This window comes from Cyrtonyx montezumae, unplaced genomic scaffold (genome assembly GCF_038088225.1).
Source record: "Cyrtonyx montezumae isolate F1298 unplaced genomic scaffold, pur_monq_1.0 scaffold_12, whole genome shotgun sequence".
Classification (NCBI taxonomy): Eukaryota; Metazoa; Chordata; class Aves; order Galliformes; family Odontophoridae; genus Cyrtonyx; species Cyrtonyx montezumae.
Window position 1 is genome coordinate 14636494 of NW_027071848.1, and position 21879 is coordinate 14658372.

At 40.0% G+C, this 21879-nt stretch overlaps 1 protein-coding gene across 1 annotated transcript in view; it reads right to left on the bottom strand.

The window, feature by feature from the left end:
- Positions 1-21879, bottom strand: part of CRYL1 (crystallin lambda 1) — a 46125-nt gene that overhangs the window by 12094 nt on the left and 12152 nt on the right. The window contains exons 4-6 of the mRNA XM_065730111.1: positions 14519-14680; positions 9599-9793; positions 1534-1639 (exon numbers count right to left, since the gene is read on the bottom strand). Coding sequence (XP_065586183.1) covers positions 1534-1639; positions 9599-9793; positions 14519-14680 — 463 coding nt within the window. The remainder of the gene's footprint in view (positions 1-1533; positions 1640-9598; positions 9794-14518; positions 14681-21879) is intronic.

Here is a 21879-nt window from a genome sequence, read left to right on the forward strand (position 1 = left end):
CACACTGCTGGTTCATGCTCAGCTTGTTGTCTACCAGGACCCACAGGTCCTCCTCCCCAGGGCTGCTCTGAAGGTGATATTCTCCCGGCCTATACACATATCTGGGGTCCCTGTGACTCAACAGCAACACCTTGCACTTGACTTGGTTGAACTTCATTATGTTCACGAGGATCCACTCCTCAAAAACTTTTCCAGCACAAGTATCAACTGTACCACTCAGCTTGGCATCATCAGCAAACTTACTGGGGTAACTCTCACTCCCACTGCCTATGTCATTGATAAAGAAATGGAAGAACAGCAGTCACAAGATGGACTCCCCGGGGGACACCATTCGTCACCAGCCTCTACTCAGACAGAAAGTCATTGACCACAACTCTCAGGTGGCAACCATCCAATCAATTATTTTATGCACCAAATAAAATATAAAATAAAATATGATAAAGGATTCCCAAGAATGATTCAACCTCTAAAACGGATTTAAAATTTTCTGGTATTTGCATTTTTTTTTCTTATGTTTTTATGTTTTAGTTGAGGCAGTTTAACAAGTCACTATGACAGAAACACCTGTCATAACATATTGCAGCAGTGCATAAAAGATCCAGCAGTGGAGCATGGTCCCTATGGTCATATCAGGGACCAGAGGGAAACAGGAAAAAGATAGAGCACAATGTAAAAGACAAAAAATATTTCAGTTGTGAAGTAAAGATCATTCATGCTTTATTAATTTGTATCACAAACCTGTAATTTTGATTACATTTTAACTAGTCCACTTTTTCTTTAGTCTGAATTCATATATACAATTCAAAAAACATACAAAATCAGTTTTTATTATGCAAGATAGACATTGGACTACTACTTCATTGCTTCAACTAAATCAGTTTTGCATTCAGTTTTCTGTGGACTGAAGTAGTTTCACTCCATACTAGCCTGCTTAAAGCAAGCCAGCTCCAGCTGTATTCACACTGGGACTTAACATAAAAATTCTGCAAAACTATGAAGTCATCTACAGAAAGCAAGTTTCACTCACACTGCCTTCCTAACTAATCCAGAGGTGCTCCCCCTACTCAGGGTCTATTGCTCCACAATCCTTCTGGAGAATACAAGCCTGGATGCTCATCTCCCTGGCCAAGAAATTAAGTTTTCCCTCCTGCACGACCACCTCTGACATGCTCCTTTCTATCATACAGCAGTCAGAAAGTTGCTATTTACACTGGACTACCAGATTAAATACTCTCTTTCCCTGATAAGACAGTTCTGAATTGTGTGTACAGCAATGTTGGCAAAGCACGGGGAGAAATCTTGGAAAAATAAAGAACATAGCTGGCGTTTCAATTAGATGTCAATTTTCATCCAATTGCTTACAAAAGAATAGCCAATACTCATTTCCTTCCTTCTGACCTTAAATTTTAGACAAGTGTTCCTCTTTTAAGAATTCATATTTGCAGCAAGCCTAACCCAGTTTGTTGTATGACTTTTCCAGGGTCTTGCACAATGTAAGCCTTTCCCCTGTTCATCTCATTTTAATCCACCTACCTTCTGCATTAAGATGCATGGTTTCCAGAGGTCCAATAAATGCGTATCGCATTCCCAGTCCATCAGTCATCACAATGTCTAGATCAGTGGGAGATATTACTCCTTCCTAAGTAGCAGGAGTAGAACAGGAAAACTTGTGAATGTTGAGCCTTAACACAAAACTGGCTACTTCTTGTATATAATTTAAAACTAATTTTTAAAGGAGTAATAAAAACTGAGGCTAGAAGTGTTTGCCAGAGATGTGCACCTGTTATACAAGTTGTCTTATAGTTCAAGATAAACATTAATTCACCTTTTAAAATACACTGTTAAGATCACGGTACTTCATAACCCAAATAGTTGTTTGGTTTTTTTTAAATGTATTGTAGACACTTTGTATTTATAAGATCAACTGCCTGTACATACCAGTTTGCCTAATACTACTTACAAAAGCTCATCCATTAAATACCTTTTTCTTAGATACTGAGAATCAGAGGGCAATATAGCACGTGACCATATGGAGTTTATACCAAAATCTAAGTACTCTATCTGCACTTTCATATACAGTAGTTTTGGCTAAATCTTGCTCCTCCCTTTGTGTTTTCCTACCTCAGGACTTTTGTACAGACCCAAAATTAGCTGAACGGGGCTGTAGCATCAGTACTACCCTGAGGCCTCCTGATAAAAGGCTGGGACCAAACACGCAAGTAAAGCAGCTGCCACTCCCTCCCAAAAAACTCACTGAACATTCAGCCTGCCCAGCCTTAACCTGCCCAGGTTCTTGGGTTCATTGTCAGACTCAAATCTTGGAGCTGGCAGGACAGGGACTATGTAAAATTTCTCCTTTTAAAAACGGAGCTCCATTGCTCCACCCACACCGTGTCATGGACAGGAAAGCCAACGCCACCATCAGGTTAGGGCAAGCAACATGACAGCTTATAAAAAACATGTTGCTGTTTCACTGCTTTGCAGCACTACTTAAGAATATCTATCGTATGAAGTTGACTCTCCACCTGCTGGAAAGATCTGAACAAACTAAGACCCATTCTAACTTCTTGAAACTAAGCTTTATCTGATGTAAGAACTCAGCCTCTCTATTCCCAAGTACACAGAAGCATTTCCTTCTGCTTGTTAAGGTGACAGATGTTGAACAGCTTCTGCTTTGTCTTTCTAACCTTCCTAGAGGTGTTTCCCCTGCTCAGGGCCTCTTGATCCCTTCAGAGCTGCAGAATACAAGTACACTAATCTGCTTGGCCAAGACAGGACGTTTTCTGTTAACTTCCCCACCTGCAGGACCACATCTGACATGCTCCTTTGCAACACACAGCGATCAGCTAGAGTCCTGACCTGCTGCAGACTCTGACATCTGAGATAGACATCTAGGCTCCTTGTGATCTCTAGGGAGAGAAATTAAATCATCATTCTAAAGCATGTATCTAAAATAGGTCAGATGAGTTGTGTTCCAGAAGCATCTAATTGTCCTCCCCCACTGAAAAATGAGTAAGGAGCTCGGAACTCAGTTAACATCGACACTGTAGAAATCATCTTAAGTGAGTTGAACTTCATCCACACAGTCTTCCTTTGTTTATCAACCACATCATTTACTGCTACTTTAAAAGAAAAGAACCAACTTAACTTCTGCAGCTGGTCAAAGAAATCAAGTTGTACCACCTCAAGTTGAAATACAGCCTTTTATAAAACTCAATCCCAAGTCTCAATCTGTAGTAGGCACTGCTTCTAACAAAACTAACCCTGGCTGAATCACTGTCACAGGTGACTTTTGAAATCTATCTTGAAAACAAAAAGGTAACATAATTATTACAATCAACCCACTATATTTGCAACATACAGCTCTGGTAACAATTTAATCAGGCACACAACAGCAGAGATAAGGAAGTATTATTTTCTCCAACTCAAAAATAAGACACAGGTATAGTAATGTAACCTCTTTAGATGAAAATAAGGTCTGTGTAAAGACAGGACTAAGTGCAAGCCTCAGCATTCAAATTATAGAACCAGTGTTCATTTCACAAACATAAAACTTTCACAGAACACATGGTATCCTTCTCCTGAAACACAACTTCTCTGAAGATAACAAAGGTAACAAAAGCAGTCTTCTGCTCAGAGTGCTTCATCCAAACCGTGAGTTATGCTGGTAAAGTTGTTCTTGACAAATGATTTTTTTCTTTGTCATGAATTCAGAGACAAGATAAACCATAAGTTCCAGACAAGCACTGAACCACAAAAGCAGTTAGTATAATGATTACAGGGTTTTTTGTTGTTGTTGTTGTTTGTTTTTGTTGTGTTTTGTGTGTGTGTGTGTGGTTTTGGTTTTTCTTTACGTTAACAGGGTCAAAACGAACAAAGTAAATTAGTTTTCAAATGAAAAAAATCTCTTTTTCTGATAACAGTCTTCAGCTTCAGTACCAACATCTGAAGACCAGGTGCCCAGCAATCCACAGGTGCCCACTGAGTGAGTGCTTGCCTCGTAGCCTTTTGCCTACAGCTACAGTTTTATGGCTACAGCTACTAAAAGGCAAAAATCAGCACTAACATAAGTGAGACAGAACCCTCCAGTTAAGGTCTCCCATTATTCTTACAAGTGAGGTCACTTCCCCCCCACCGCTCCCCACATAGATCCTCTTTAAGAAAAGTCTTTTACTTTTCTGTTCAGAAATGAAAAACACAAATGAGAAACAAGTTTGACTGTCTTTCCCTAGGGGATAACTACTCCCACTAATGTTCAAGAGATCACAAGTTGGTGGAATGATTCAGCAGGGTGGGTGCAAGGTCAGCAAGGTGTCTTCCACAAGAACTGGTGCTTATGCTAAGAAGTAAACAAGAAAGTCTTCCAACCCTGTTTCAGTAAATCTAGGTGTGAAACAATCCTCCTGAGGGGATTTTTCATTCTCTGAACCATTCTTGCAAGCCTTTTAAGCACTGCTCAAAGGGAGGAGGAAGTACACTAAAACTAAAACCTTGTTCACCAAAAGCTTTCACAGCTACAGAATTAAAGGACTTAATTTAAAACAAAATCATCAGCAATTCTAACCACAACACCAGTCAAATGCCAGGATCCAGACTATATCAGGATAACTTCAGGCTGCTTATGACACCACTTATATTCCACAATCCTTCATTTCTGGAGATTTTAATCTACTGTGATGCTACAGTATTATCCTGCAGTATTTTGCTAGTGCTCCTCACGAGGCAGGGACCCCGTTCTCCTTTCCAGGTGGTTCTGCAGTCTCCACCTCACCTTTGGGCCTTGACCAACCTGCTTGGTCTTAAACAACAACCTTAATATCTGTGAGTCACACGTGCATCTCAACTTCTGACACTGTCCTGGCGTGCAATCACGTAAAACATGACATGGACAAAAAATATTCTTTTTTTTTTTCTTCTGCTATTACCAATTCACCAAGTTCTCCAAGTAACTGCAGCATGTTTGTTGAGTTATCCTGGACTCTGCTGTCCACAGTTTTTGTCTCCAGATCTGTCATTTTATCCTCTGAATCTCTGAGATGCAGTCCTTGCTCTCTGCTTGCTACTAATACATTTGCTCTCTCTCAGAATCACCTGTTACACCCTTTTCTTCCCTATCATTTCAATCAAATCCCTTTGATCCACACCCTGATCAGATCTTTGTCCAGTCCTGTTGTTCTGAGCATATGACTTCTCTCCTAGATCCCTCTATCAGGTCTCTCCTTCTATTTCATCATGGATGAGGAATCTGCTGTCCTGCACATCACATCTCCTTACCTTGTTTGCCCTATGATCTTTCATGACACTCAACACACTGCACCCTGTAAGAACCCCCTATGATCAACACTATTTTTCTCCCAGGGCCTTGTAACTTCCTTTTATGATATCTCCTTTTTATGGAACATCATAACTACATCTTTAAACACCTACCTTACATATGATTTCTGTAAAGTTCTTCTGGGCAACATTAATGTAACTAATAATAAAAAAATTTAGAACTCTGAAATTTAGAACATTCAATTTTTGCCAGTATTTAAGGACTGCCAAGCTAGTCACCTGAGAAGGAAGTACTTAAATTAGGCACTGAAGCCAACACACATTCTTGCTGTGAAAATGAACAGAAATGGACACACAGCCAAACTGTGACTACCTATTTTCCAAAAGAGAAAAGCCTTACATAGCAGTACTGTTTTTTCTTATTGTCTATAGTCTCTGCTATTACAGCTTAAAACTTCCTCCATAAAGTTCTCAGACACAAGAGCTTAAACAGACAGACATGAAAACAGATGAACTGAAGTCTTCCTAATATCTGCATTTTCAGGGAATAAATGTGAAGCATGAGACAAGTAATCAATGCAAAGAGTTTCTGCCAAATACACTGGCACTATCTAAGTGTTTGTAACTTGGGAGTCAAAACAATGTTCAGTAAGACATCTTTTCACACAGAAGCCCAACAGAGATCCAAAATGAAACACCTCATTGCAGCATTCTTGCTTCAAAGGAGAACATTTGCTTGAATTCCCAACTTTTAGGCCTAAAAATGAATCTAAGGCTTTTGTTATTAAGTTCCTGTAAAGTTAAACTTACGTATCCTTAAAACCACTTTTCAAACTATCTACCTGGCCACAGTTCTCAGCATTCAATTGTATTCTTTTTATGCCTCCGAATCCATCTTCATTCTTTTACTCTCCTGCAATTGGTATCCAAACTTCCAGGTCTTCTAATTTCTCTCTGTTTTAGCTCAGTACTTCCCATTCCCACATTTGTCCACATCCTGCATTCTCAGCACTTGATTTGGGCCCAAGTTCAAAATCTCAGCCTGTACATGCTCTTGGGGATCTCAACACCTTTGGCAAAGACAAACTGTATCTTAATATCCAAGTTTTTCATTGCTAATTTAATAGAAATCACCAAGGTTGGAAAAGACATCTCAGATCATCCAGTCCAACTGTCCACCTATCACCAATATTTCTCATTAAACCACGTTCCTCAGTACAACATCTAAATGCTTCTTGAACACCTCCAGGGACAGTGACTTCACCAGCTCCATGAGCAGCCCACTCCAGCACTTGAACACTCTCTCAGAGAAGTATTTCCTGATGTCCAACCTGAATCTCCCTGGTACAACTTGAGGCCATTCCCTCTCATCCTATCACTAGTTACATGGGAGCAGTGGCCGACTCCCCACTCACCACAACCTCCCCTCTGGCAGTTGTAGAGAACGATAACATCACCCCTGAGCCTCCTCTTCTCCTGACTGAACAATCCCAGCTCTTTCAGCTGCTCCTCATACCATCTGCACTCCATACCAATTCACCAGCTTCATCACCCTTCTCTGGATGCACTCCAGAGCTTCAGTGCCTTGTAGTGAGAAACCTTGCCCTAACTTATTCTGTGCTCTCTGCTCCAGCATCCGTGACCTTGTGCAATTTGATCACCATGCAGAGGCTGAGACCGATCCCAACCTGCTGATAGGGCTCCCTCAGATCTTAGGCCTACATGGCAGAAGTTGGTGAGTTCAATGCACAATCCAGCAAGCAGTTGTATTTACTGCACGAATTCAGAGTAGGCAGTAAAGGCTTTAGAGCTGTACAGAAAGCAAGCACTGCAGCCCTGCATTCAAACGGGCCTCACCAAGCAACACAATTGTAGCTTTGTATTAGAGCCTTTCTCCTGTCGTGTGACTCCTGTCCCATGCCTTCCTCACACATCTCATCACAATACTGCTGAAGGACAGAAGGACTGGCTAGCTGTCAGTACCAAGCTACAGTTAAGAACTAAAACATACCCTGCAAGCTGTTCAGTACATTACTGATAAAGATTTCCAGATAAATGCTATTAGCACAGCTGTACTTGCATGTCTATCACCAGTACTCTTTTAGCAGGGTATAAATATGCTACCAGAAGTTTCAACTAGTTCCTAGATGAAGCAAGATCAGCTGACTAAAAAATAAAAAGGAGAAAAGGACTGTGTGAAAGCAAATCTGTGTGCACATGTGTTAAGACTGCTCCCCCTGCTATTGCTGCAAATATTTGAGTGAGGACCCAGATGAGATCTTTCAAGTTCATGTTTCCAAGTCCTCACAGACAGGTGTTGACATAAACAAGTTGATTTAAGATCACTTCAAGTAGCTTCAAAACACTTAAAGCCACTGCTGTGTTTCTCTCCTGGTTCATACACAGCATTTATTTCCAGACTTACATCCTTGTTATGTAACAGTAAATTGATACAGAACAGCACAAATATAACAGTTCTCCAACAACAATGTGTATTTTCCCCCAAATACTCACCATATGAAAAATAGATTCTAAGACTTCAAACAGAAATACAAACACTGATCAGTTTATGAAAAGTAACTGTAGGCACACAGATACTCAGACAATTCACAACTAGTAACAAAACAAGAATGCTTAAAGTTATTTTATGGTTCTGTTTCATTGTTCTTTTACAACAGTCAAAAGCAGCTTACAAGTAATTGCTTATGAAAGTATTAAAATCCCAAGGCTATCTCTCATAAGAATGTCTTTGTTCTGCACTCAAAACATCTCGGATTGCCAAACCTAATACACACGATTCACCTATCTAACCACAAAAGGATTAATAATAGGGTCATTTCCGACAAGCACTGTTTATTATAATTACTACTGATAAGATTTGTAAATTAACTTCCACCCACAGTTATTAAACTAGGAAAAACTTCTGCTACTATAAAGAATCAGTGTGGACTTCTACAAGCAAAAAATCAAAACACCGAGTAAAATTTTACTTTTAGGAGCATATCAAAGGTTGTAAAAGGCTGATGTTTTCATGATATTTTAACCTCCAACAATAAGGACTAAAAAGCAACTCAGAAGTCCAAACACAGAAGTGTATTTTTCTTCGCACCAAAAGCAGAAAAAAACAAAAGAACACAACTTAAAATGAAAATGACTAAGTTGGCAGCGGAACAGTAGGAACATGAACTGCTCCAGGCCTGCATCTCTCACCTATCTAGGGTGGCTCCCCTCCATCAAAGGGGCTCTTTAGCCTCAAGTCACACAGCTGAAACTATACACCTTTGGTATCTGTTTTCTCTCTAGACTTCCGTCATGAAAATGAAACTAAAACTGTTTCAGTTGTAATGGGTTATTTGCTTGAAACGCAATAAAATCAAACAAAAACAGAACAACTTGGAAACACTTAAGATGACTATCACTACCTGTCAGTGCTTGAAGTACTAATCCGTTACTATTAACAATACCACCCACACAAAATCATCCATACAGGTTTGTACCAAAGGCACAAGTTCATACTAAACGCCCACCTCAAGTCAGTACACCCTCTTTCCTGACAATAGCCCATGAAAGCGTGCTTACCTTTCTATAATCAAAGAGCAAATACAGTGACACTTTCAGCCATAAACTCTGAATGTTAATATTACCTCAGTTTTAAGATCTCAATCTTTCAAACAGCTTGAAAATAAGTAAACAGAAACACTTTAACAAAAAAGCCAGCCACGCTTATGCCAGTTCGATCTCTTCCCAACAGCATACCAGTGTCATAATTCAGCTACTTTTGATGAAAGATCAAACTCTGAAGCACAAAACATGCAATGTGGGAAAAGATGAAGTGACACAAATAGATGTTACTCAGCTAGAAGTCAGAACGAAAGGAGGAGAAATAGATTTTTACCTACCACTGAACCTAAGAGAGTGCAGTTCTTTAAAGACCAAAGAGAAAACCATGTAAAATATTTCATAATCCCTGTAAAATAAGCCAGCAACATTCAGAAAATAACAGGAAGTAATGAGACAACTGAGAAAAAATGAAAATCAGTATTTTGACTTTCAACTCTGTTCTTTTGATTGTCCCGAAAATCATTTTAAAAAGAAAGTAGGATGAAGGACAGATGTTAAGATCTTATGAAAAACAAAGTGATGTGCTTTGTTATTTATTACCAACATCATTTCTTACTGTTTTTAATTTATATGCTAATTTTCATTTTCATGTACATAAGGAACAGGTTGAAAAAAGACAAACTGATAGGAAATTTTAATTTACAACCCCACCTGTCTCTACAAAAATAAGTGTACGTAGAAATTGGAAAAAATATATACATACACCCACAAGTCTCCAGGCTTCACTTATCACTGCATACTGGAGTCGATTCAGAACAAACCCCTCAATTTCTCTGTTTAATCTGACTGGTGATTGTCCAATCATCCTCATCAGACCATACGTTCTCTCTGTAACAGAAGGACTTGTTTCTGGATGTGGAACAATTTCAACCAATGGGACAAAGTAAGGTGGATTTACCTAAAGAAGAAACACAAAAGAAGAACGTCAGCAATCAACAGACTAAGACAGCAAGTTAATATAAAGCATCTTTAAAGCTATCTCTTAATCTACATATTTTCCAATAAACAGGGCAAGTCTAACCTTTAGAAATGGAAAGAATTCACCAATTCAGTTAAAAATATAATAATAAAACTAAATTGATCTTCTATAAGTAAATCTAACAAAGTTTATGGAGCTACAGTAAGAATAAGAGCATCCAAACAGCACTAGAAGACTTTATATTGACTTGAACTGATAGATTTTTTCCCAGTATTTTTTTGTTGTTGTGAAGCAACCACCACCTGCCTTCCCAAAAGAAGCAGGGTGTTTCCCTTTAGATTCAAGAAACTTAAAACTATACCTATAAACCCGTGTGATTCCACACTTAAGCTGTAGGCAGCCCAACCTCATGAATATATGCCAACTACATTAATAGATATCACATAAAATTTACTTTCCAAAAAAAGCCACAGAATAGGTTACCTTCAAACACCACACCTGTTATTAAAAAAAAAAAAAGCAAAATACCAAGCACTATCCCTTCCATGACTCTTCCCAAATTTAATTTCTCATTAGGTCAAGACCTGCATGTAATATATTTCTGAAGTTATAAACAAAATTTCCAAATAATGCTCTAGGAAAACCTTTAAGTTCTTCAGATCTGTATTACAGGAGGTAGACAATGCTCCTTTCAGAGCCAGCAGTCCTTACACCGCCACCAGAAAGCCTTAAATACATTCATTTCCAAATAACAGACAGATGTAACTTCTGATTAAGAGACCACCAGAAGTAACATTCACTTTTGAAGGAGAGCAATTAAGCACTGATTATTTCACCATGCTCCTATATGGACCACTGCTCTCAACTGTGCTTATGTAAATACAAATACAGGACTTAATCACAGCATCATGTGAGCAGTCCTTCTTCTGGGTTTTTGGCTTTATTTTCTCTCCTCTTTTCAGTATTTACAAGTTTCCTTTATAGTCTGATTGATGCATGGCTGCTGTATGGTCACATCTGCCCTAACCAACATACATTCCTCATTCTCTTTAGCAATGCCACCACAAAGCTACGTGGTGTGACAGATGTCATTGCAGACAGAGGTGCCAATCAATTCAGTAAGGCCTGAAGCACTACAAGCACCAAGAAGCTCTCTGAAAGCTTTTCTAACCCTTAGGTAAATCACAGTGTCTTCATCAGAAGGAAGATGGGTTACTTGTTAAGCAAGACTGAGGCTAATACAATTCTCTTCCAAGATTACTTCTGACAGAGATCTCATTGAAATATTCTATTTCCTGGACTTGGCACAGTGAATGCATGGGCGTGTTAACAAGCATGCTGAGGAGACTGAGGAAGTCAATTCTTATAAGAGTAGATAGTAGATGTTGGTAAAAAACAGACGTGGTGAAACAGACGAAACTTATAGGGGAGGGAGAAAAAGGTTTCTAAAAATTCGGAGGGGATTCCAGAATTCAAAAATTCTAAAGGGAGCAGGAGAGTTTACCTTACTCAGCCTAACAAAATGAAAGCTAAGGAAGGATATGGCAAAGTAACACACAGTTAGACAAGAAAAGCGGCACAACTACACAGCCTATAGGAACAACAAATGAATTTTAACGGACTGTTAATAAGACCAAAATATAAGAGAAAAACAACTTCAGCTAGAAGCAATTGAGTAAAATAATAATAATAAAGAACGTAACAGGGAGAACTTAAGATATTAAGGCCAACTGATACAGTTTCCCTTACAGCAAGGAACTTGACTCAACAGCTCAGTCTCCTCCAGCTCCATGTTTCTAGTTAAGTGACCAAGCAGACTTACAAAGTACTCAAGAAATAAATGCTGTGAAAAGAATGAGAATGACTGCAGACCACAGCTGTGCCTGTAAGGACTGTGTACATTTCTACCATACAGCCCTAACTTTTTTTTTCTCCTAATTCTCAAGTCTATTATAAGCAAAGTGATGAGCTCCTCCTGCCCTCAGGGCCTTTCATTTCATTTCTCCTAACAATCTCACCTGTGCCAGAGCCTTTACAACTTAAGGTTTTTATTTTTTAGATATCAGATTCCCCACTGTTTGTTTTCACAGCATCTTTCTGAGCTGCTAACTTCCTTCAGTCATCATTCCCCACATCCTACTGTAGTGCCTCAGGATATCACCAAGGCCACAATTAAAACAAAACCACCAAAACCCAACTACAAAGCAAGTATTTTTCCTGATGTAGCAAACAGAGAAATGCCCCTGGAATTACATACTGGCTCCCAGCTCCCACTATATACTCTGCTTGGAGTGAAGCTGAGGCTACCAAGAAATTGGTCTCAGTCAGACTGGAAAGCCATTTCAGAACAATTAAGAATTTTAAGGCACTCCAAAATATTTGCTTTGGAAAATACATATACCCTTACAACAGCAATCTAAAAAAGTGTTCATGCAGAGACTAATGGCTTTGGCAGATCTGATCAAAGATGGTTTCAGAAGTAGTTCCTACGAAGAATGCAGCTCCAACTAATTAGACCATCCAAAAGAAACCAACCTGGGATGATAATTAAAAAAAAGAGTTAACTAAAAATGCAAGGTTGACAGACTAGACATCATAAGCCTAGGAAACAGTAATAAATAAACTCAGTTATCATTCTTCTATATAGTAGTCTAAAAGAAAAGATTTTGTTTTCTCCTACACTTCAGGAAGTTACAATTCTGGAAATATGAAGTGAGGAACTCCTGATTTTTTTCTATTTATTTATTTTTTTACATAGGCACACATCCAAACACTTGATCTTCAATGGGAAACATCACTTCCAATTACAAGAAAGGGAGGAAGGAGGACACGGTCAGTGAACCTTATCTCTGTGCCTAGGACAATCATGGAACAGATCCTCCTGGAAGATAAGTTAAGGCACATGATAGATGAGCAAGTGATCTGAGACAGCCAGCATGGCTTCACCACTGAAGATCATGCCTGACCAATCTGGTGGCCTTCTACAATGGAGCGAAGAAGGCATTGGTCAACAAAGAGAAGTCAACAGATGCCATCTACCTGGACTTCTGCAAGGCCTTTGATATGGTCCCCCATCACATTTTACCTCTAAACTGGAGAGACATAGGTTTGAAGGGTGGACTATTCAATGGATAAGGAATTGGTTGGATGGTCACAGCCAGAAAGTTGTTGTCAACAGTCCTATGTCCAGGTGGAGGCCAGTCATAAGAGGTGTTCACCAGGGATCTGTCTTGGAACCAATACTCTTCAACATCTTTACGAAAGACAAATTATGGGATCAAGTCCACCCCCAGCAAGTTTGCTGATGACACCAAGCTTAGTGTTACAGTTGACACGATAGAAGGAAGAGACACAATCCAGAGGATCCTTCATAAACTCTAGAAGTAGGCCCTGGTAAACCTAATGAGGTTCAACAAAGCAAAGTGCAAGGTCTTACACTTGGGTCAAGGTAATCCCATAAACATATACAATTTGCGAAAACAACTCCTTGAGAGTAGCCCTGCTGAGGAGGATTTAGAGGTTCTGGTTGATGAAAACGTAACATAAGCTAGCAGTGTGCACTAGCAGCCTGGAAGGCCAATGGTATCCTGGGTTCCATAAGAAAAGGAATGGCCAGTAGGGCAAAGAAGGTGACTGTCCCCTCTATTCTGCCCTCGTGAAGCTCCAGATGGCATATTGCATCCAAGTCTGGGGCCCCCCCAACACAGGAAGGATGTGGAGCTTTTGGAGAGGGTCCAGAGAAGGGCCAGGAGGATGATCCAAGGCCTACAGCACCTCTCCTATGAAGGCAGGCTGAAGGAACAGCCCTAGTTCAGCCTGGAAAAGAAAAGACTGTAGGGACACCTCACTGCAGCCTTCCAGTATTTAAAGGGAGTTTATAAACAAGAGGGAAATCAACTTTTTACATGGGTAGATAGTGACAGGTCAAGAGGGAATGGTTTTAAACTAAAGAAAGGGAAATTTAGATTAGGTGTCAGGGGAAAGTTCTTTAATGAGGAAGTGGTGAGGCGCTGGAATAGGTTGCCTGAAGAGGCTGTGGATTCCCTCTCCCTGGAAGTGTTTAAAGACAGGCTGGATGAGGCCTTAAGCAATCTGATCTAGTACTTGGTCTAGCAGCCTTGCCTGAGGCAGGAGGGTTAGAACTTGATGATCTTTGAGGTCCCTTCCAACCAAAGCCATTCTATGACCTTTGTCTTTTTTTTTTTCCCCAGTAAATTATACAGATAGAAACCAATCCTGCACAGAAAACCCAAGGCACAATGGCAGTGGTGGAGAGGTGTCAGAAAGGAACAGCCCAAATGTTTTGACACTGCAGCATTAGGCTGCAGGTTGCTCTAAAGATATCACAGTAAAGCAATGCTGTAAAAAGAGCACAGGGAATTTTATAGGTTGGTCAACAAAACACAGACTCCCTGTATCCTAAGAGCCCGTAGTTGGAATAATACAGCAATATCAGCTGTACGGAAGTTATCTTCAGCTAGCAGTACAAAACATGCACACATTCTCAATTTAGTACATGCTGTTGCTCACAGAATGATGAAACTAAAGCATTTCTGAAAATCTGGGTCCTGTACATTGACGATGGCATAAAAGCACTCAAAATATCCTTCAGTCTCTCTCAGTCTGCAGAAAATAACTTAAGATGCTATTATATTAAATACCTATAATACCACTATAAAAAACAATACACTCCATCATACTTACAGGATGTGACACAATGCACTGCTTAACATGTTTAAGGCCAGTGAACAATTTGCTGGGTAAGAGACAAGAGGTTGAGCTGCTCAAGATAACATAGTCATCAACAATAAGATCTAACTGACTGAAAATCTTCTTTTTCAGCTCCAGGTTCTCCGGAGTACATTCCTGAAATAAGAACACAAAAAACAGTATCAACAGACTCCCATTAATAGCACTCATCCATGCCTTTCAGGCTTCAGTAATTCAATCTCAAAATATAAGATCTCCATACAAACCATCAACTCAGCATGGGTACTCCAATAAGCCATGACACAAAAGTACCTTCCTACATACAAAGAAAGGGAAAGTCCAAGAGGGTATCTACAGCAGAAGAGAGATGACCACACACCATTGGAGACTGAACATAAAACAGATTGTTCTGGTTTGCATATAGCATAGACTTCTACCGATGCACAGATGTAACACAGAGAGGAATAAGAACATCAAATGAAGTAAATCAGTATTCTTTTTCAGACAAGATGAAAACTAACATATGTAGCTCAAAAGAAGACAAACCTACACTTTCCAGAACTACAGCCGAGAATACCAGCTGGAGGAGTCTGCACTAAAATACCTGCCATACTCAAAAAACTATTCAACCTATTTCAGCCCAGAGAGAGATTTCTGAAATAAAATGCATAGTATCAAAACTTCCCCCAAAACTACTGAACATGCCTAGCTCTGCAGAATTGCACTGTAAAATTTCACATGTATGAGGCAACAGCCAGAATCTACTATCTCTAGAATGTTAAAAGCTATCCCCAGGAGTTGCCTGAAAGGGCAGATGCAGAAATCTGGGAGCAACAAGGGTATGGGAAAACAGAGGAGCCTAGAATCAACAGGAAGTACTTCAGTCTGAGCAGGACAAGGCCAGCCTGCTTAGTTTCTTTGGTTTTGTTGGGTTGGCTTTTCACCCCCTAAAAGGGTCTCAAAAAATCCAAACAGAATTCCAAACTTCCAAGACTTCAGCTTTCCCATTAAAACACATGTACAATACCTACATTTTTTCCTACCTATCAGCCTTCCTATTATGCTGAACCAGGTAGGAATGCTCAGGGACAGTTTCCATCAGGCCAGACATAAATGAGTTAAACTGATTTTAAGCCCTATTAGGGTACAAGCAAGTTGCATGGGACAGTACTAAAAGTTCCACGATGCAGAAAAGATAAACAGGGTCGTTCAAGAATTCTAGATAGAGCCCAAAGTAATAGATGGCCTTATCAAAACAAAGTGATACTCTGCTCCTAATTCCAGGATCCCTGCTTGTTAGTTAAGTTTAAATAGTTTCTTTTAGTGAAGCCAAAGATGAAGAGAATTCTGCAGATACTGTTCAGGCTAATAAAAGGGTCACACTGAATAGGCTTATTGAGAACTTGAAACTCTAAGCCTCCTCTCACATCAGATGATAATCAAAAAGGCAAACTCAAATCTGCTGGAAACTCAAACCTGCCATGATTACGCAAGGTTTCTGAATGGGCCATTTGCTTGAAGTTTCTCAAATAGCATCACAGTTGTATTCATGTTGTTGGACCTCTGCAAAGAGGTTTCTATCCTCATCAAGCATGCAATTATTTTCTCAGAGAAACCAACTCCCTTAAGAACAGAGGGAAAATGAAGCTCTAAACAACCTATTAAACAGGAACCTCACTCACTGTCAGTTTTGGAGCCCAGAGAGGCCTGAAGCTATTCTATTTACCCAGAGAAAAAGAAGATCAAACAAAGATAAGATACGGTTTTAAAGCCACCACAGTCTCTCAAAGAATCAGTGCTAAGAAGGTTAGCACACACCTCAATGCATTTTAAGCGACACTGAATATTTCTGTGCCCTTTTTGTAGGCAGGATGGCACTTCTCATGTGCAGCAAACAGTGCACCTTTATTCTGAGGCTTGAGCACCTGAACAAGGCTGCTACTAACCTGACTTTGACTTTATCGGACATCTTTAACAGCCTGATCAGAACACAACAGCCATTAATTTTTAAAAACACACCTCCTGGAATTGTTGTGTTGTATTAATGACTTAAAGACAACAGGTATTAAGCTGTCTAACTACATGTTCAGCAAACACTCAGCAGCTGCTTGACCACCCTATGAACTCTGAAGGCACTGCACAAAGAAAAGCATACACCAGACCACATCCACTCATACCCAGACGGAGTCTAGCCGCTGCTAAAGAGAATCTGCCCTCATATGACACAACCCCTTGAATGAATGCCAGTACATATAAAGCTTAAAAGTTTTATCTGTTTAAGTCAAGTGGTTTTGTGCAGGCTCTTCCCACCATGCCATCTGTACTCCCACACACACCCATGCTCATCTGAGCACAGTAACTTCATTTACTTCCACTAAATGCTGGCATCTTCCCAGGTTCTTCCCATCCACTCTTGGACATGCCAAGGAAGCAATCCACCTCCCTCTAGGAAACACTCCCCAAAATACTTCCTTGCAGAACATCTTCCTTCTCCTTGCACTGGCAATTAGAATTGCTGCCAAGCCTATGTGTTTACCAGCCCTGTGCGGTTAAGAAGCAAAGTGTTGCCTGAAGCAAAGCACTGCAACACAATGGTACCTAAATGTACCAAATGCAACACAATGGTACTAAAATAGTAGCATAATTGTAACGGCATGAGCTGAAATCCCAAGATTTAATCTGGCATGAAGAAGGTCAAATAATGTCAACCATTTAGAACATGTGAGCCACCCTTTTACAATTTCACAACACTGTCGCTGGGAGCAGCACTGAGCCACATGACAGCTATGAAGTCCAACAGCCCAAGCCATGACTAAGGTATAAAATTACTCTCTGGATTTCTGCATCTTCTCAATCTCCACTGAACTCAACAGGGCTTCAACAGCAGGTGAACTGCTTAGGGGCCATATCCACTCTGACTGCTACAAACATGCTCTTCATCTTGAACACTAACATGAGGATCTCCAAATGACCACAAACTCTGGCCCCATTCCTGTATTTATATGCATCACTTACAGCACTGTAAGTGCTCTCAGTGCTGTGATGTAGCTGTTGACTTTGAGGCACTTCACAAAACACTCTCCAGGGCCATACGACAGCAATCCTTGAACATGGACATCACAAGAAACCTTCAGGGCACTGAGCTGTCCCACAGGCCAGACCCAACCAGCACTCCTGGGACACAAAGAATACCCACTGGGACAGACTGTCAGCTTCTGGGAATAGGAACATCTTCTCAGGATTAAGAAACAAAGAGCAGAGAGACTTCTATGTCTCAGAAAGCTGCTTTTCAGTGCCTAATCCCTTTATGCAAATAACTTCATTATAATCCACTAAAAAGAAGACACAGAAAAGACTTTAGGCATAGTTATTTTATTTCCAACCTATCAAATCACTATAAAAGGATGTATTTTTAACACAAAGGCTGATTTGCATAAAGAAAGGATGAAGTTATATGGATAAAGCTAAATACTGAATAAGGACAGAAGTTGAAAGAGATACAAACAAGATATGAACAGGAGATCTTGAAATGCAGTTAAATGAAACAGATCTTAGAGCTGTTTTTAACTATAAGTGCCTGTACAGTCAAATGCCATTATTCCATATTATTTAACAAATCTAAATAATAACAATGAAAATAATATAAATAATAAAAAGCAACCACTGACTTCAGAAAGAAGCTTAAAATATGAATGATCTAAAATTTTGGAGGGTAATATCCTCCCTACACCAAATAACATGAATACATCTCAGAAACATGAATTCTGTCTAATTACTATAGGAATTCTCTAGGTAACCTACTCTAAGGAACCTGCTTTAGCAGAAGGCTGGACAAGATGATCTCCAGTAGTCCCTTTCCAGGCCCTATGATTCTGAGAACCCATTGATATGAACAAAACCACAACTTCCTGTGGCAGGAAACTTGAGCAATTCACTACCCACAATGTAAAGTGGTGCTTTCTTTGAAGGAGTTCCAGCCCCTCAATCATTTCAGCTGCTCTCCTCTGCACCTTCTCCAGTTCCCATCCACCCATGTTGATATGAGTACTCTCTGCAGGTTTAGCTCCTACGAGATGAAGGTACATCAACATTTTATATATAAGTAAAATAGTAACCTCCCACTCACTGCTCATCCCATCCCAACTGACACTCAATATTCTATGATTTTTTTGTTTTTATTTTTGCTGCAAATGCATACTGCACTGATGATGTGGGAGAACTGTTGGACAATTCTAATTTCTTTCCCAAGCTGAAACTGCTGCTCATAACTTCTGAATCTAGGAATGATTTAAACTGTTTTTCCCCAGCTATGTTCTTTTGCACCTATCTGAATTACCTGTTACTTTATTTCTGCTCAGGCTTAGAAGGGTTATCAGGAATTCCTTAAGACTTGCATTGCACTAGGCCACCCAACAGGACTTACTGTCACCTGCAAACTTGAGCACAGCAGGTTGTTACTGCCATTCCCAGGACACTGATGAAAATATTGAGCAGTTCCAGTAAACACCTTTAAGCTTCTTCAAGGTTTGTTTCCATAAGAAAGCTTAACAGCCTCCTCCACAGTCCTGTTCAGGGCATACTCCTTTATGCTTTGAGGTGAATCAATTCCTCTAGCATGGAACAGAGGGGCAAAAAAAGAGAGCAAGATCATGGAGTTGAAAGAAACTTTTTTGACTCCTGCCCTAGCATTTCCAAAATCAAATTCCCTTCAGATCTGTTCCAGCCCTACTGAAATTCTTACACTGACTTTTCAAAGCATTTGGCCTTACAAATGTGGTTAAAGTAAGTACTGGGATTGCCTACATGTGTTTTGACTTCACAAATCAGCAAAAAGTGGAAGTGGCAGCGGTGACAGGGCATTAACACACTGCTCACAGAACAAGCAGCAGGGAAGAGACAGGACTGCACATGCACTGTTACAGAAGCAAAAAGAACCAAATCATTAGCTCTGTCTTAATCTCTCTGCTTTGAGGATGACAAAAACCAGGAGTGTTCAAGTGCTTCATAGCTTTAGATTTCAAGGTTATTCCATACTTAGCTCTGCTGCCCACAAATAGAGAGAAGTAACCATATGATTAAGTATATTAACTACAACAAGATGTCAAATAAAACAATTTCAAACTGCAAAGATGGTGTAAGGGGAAAACATTTACTTCACTCTCTTTTAAGGAAGTGGTCTTAAGCTCACTTGAGCATAAAGGTAAGGACTGCCATTGAGAGGAGATTCACACACACCATCACTTGGGTTTAGGACACAGTACAAAGAGACACTCACACAGCTGCCACTGAGGGAGGCCTCAGGCTATTGGCCATCTTTCAGCATGGTGTCAGTATTCTCATCAGTTAGAATGAAGAAGATTAAAAAGAAAAACAAACAGATTCTTATAACATTGTTATGTCAGAGCATAACTACAACCTGAACCTACAGCCACTAAGACCACTAGGGAGTACCTAGCTCTGCACAACTGCAAAGGGTGAGATCAAGGAAGACTGACCCTGAAACCTGCAGGGAAGGAGCAGGAAACCAGACAAGTGGGATAGAAGCTTGGGAATAAAACCCCAACAAGCTGTCAGCCCCTATTTCCCCTGCAGTTAAGCATTCCACACACCTGGTACACAACTTCCTCCAATATAGGTTTTAAGCACATGTTCAAACACCAGATCACTAACAAAACATGTCTGGAGACAGAAGACTCCTTAGATATGAAACAGTTCCAGTTACCCTCAAACAAGCCACGCAGTCTGGGCAATCAAGTCATTTTCTTTTTTCCCCCCTTCTCAAGTTTAACACAAACTGGTATCCCATAAGCCCAAAGTAAGAGAAGGTTAAGGACAGCAAGGCTGTAACTGAAGAGCCAACAGGTGAGTCACTTCTGAGGGGCACACACTGCTACCAGGTGAGATACCTATAAAAATGGTAAATAGAACAGAATAGTATGGTTATGAGTGCAAACATCTGGGGCTCCAATCACAGACTCTGGGAGTAAGGGTAGATATGCATTGTAATCAAGCATTTAACATGGAGGAAGGAGAAGAAATCCCATCACAGCATTATTTAAAAACAAGTTAAAACTTTTGTGACAGACAGTTCCAGTATGACTGCTTTGGGACAGTGACTGGACTAAGTAACCTCTGAAGCCCCTCCAGACAGATTTTAGACTAGTAAAGAGCTGGTATGACAGCAAAAGTACAGGTGAATCTTCTATTAAAGGCAAGATCCTCTCATAGGCTCTGCTGTTAAGATACAGAGACTTAGAGCAAGGGCAACCCCTATGCAAGCTTAACTCTGATTCACACTGTTTGGATTTGTTTAAATTTCAGTTCAAAATACAGTTATAAAAACAACTTACAACAAATCTACAAGTGTCTGGCCTTCAGGACTGTAATGAGTTCATATTCAGAAAGGCTTTAACAGAATTTAATGCCATCAACTAAATGGCAGCAGACCAGTAAGCTTGTTACTTAGCAGCTGTAAAAGCCCTGGTTAAAACACGTACATTTCTTGGTTAACCTAACTTTCAAAGCGAATTTGTGGCTGCAACTCACCTCAAATCTAGTAAAATGATAACTTCTTAGGTGTCTTGACTGTATGAGTTCATACTAGGGGGAAATCTGATGCTTCCCAAATCACTAGCTCTTGACTGACACAAAAGACTGTCTGCCACATGATACCGTACAAATAAGTACCACTACAGTGAGGTGAAATCCAGCATTTAGATGGAAACATTTTGTACTTTCCCGCAGTTCAGAATCATGCTCTGTTAAGGAAATGGAGCAGCATAATATCAAGTTACTGCCATTGTATGCTGTTCAAGACAAATGACTGAATTACAAGTGTCTGTTCAACTTTTAGTTAGTACAAAACAGAGAGCAAGAGCTGGGAAAACAGAACTACATTACCCAAATCAGAGTCAAAACGTGAAGTTTTCAAAGCTTTTTTTTTGGGGGGGGGGGAAGAGAGGAGAGGGAGGGAAATTTTGTCTTCAGTTGTTCTTTTTTTTTTTTTTTTTTTTTTTTTTTTTACATGCACACCAGTGAAGACAAGTTTTGCCTCACCTAGTGTCAGATTCACACAACGAAGACAACCACCACTTTCCATGAGGTTGCTGTATCCTCCAAAGCTTTCAAGAGATGGATAGACAAGATGATCAGGCTGCTATAGGAGAGATGAACATCTCTTTTACTCCTTTAGGGAAGGGCAACAAGATCTTAACATAAGATTTATGGTCAATGGACATCCTCCTACCACATCCCATTTCAAAGAATCAGATCACCTTTCTTCTATGGTGATCCTACCCAACCTGAAAAACAGGGAAAGATACAAGGGGAAGAAATCTAGGAAAGGCAACGGAAAT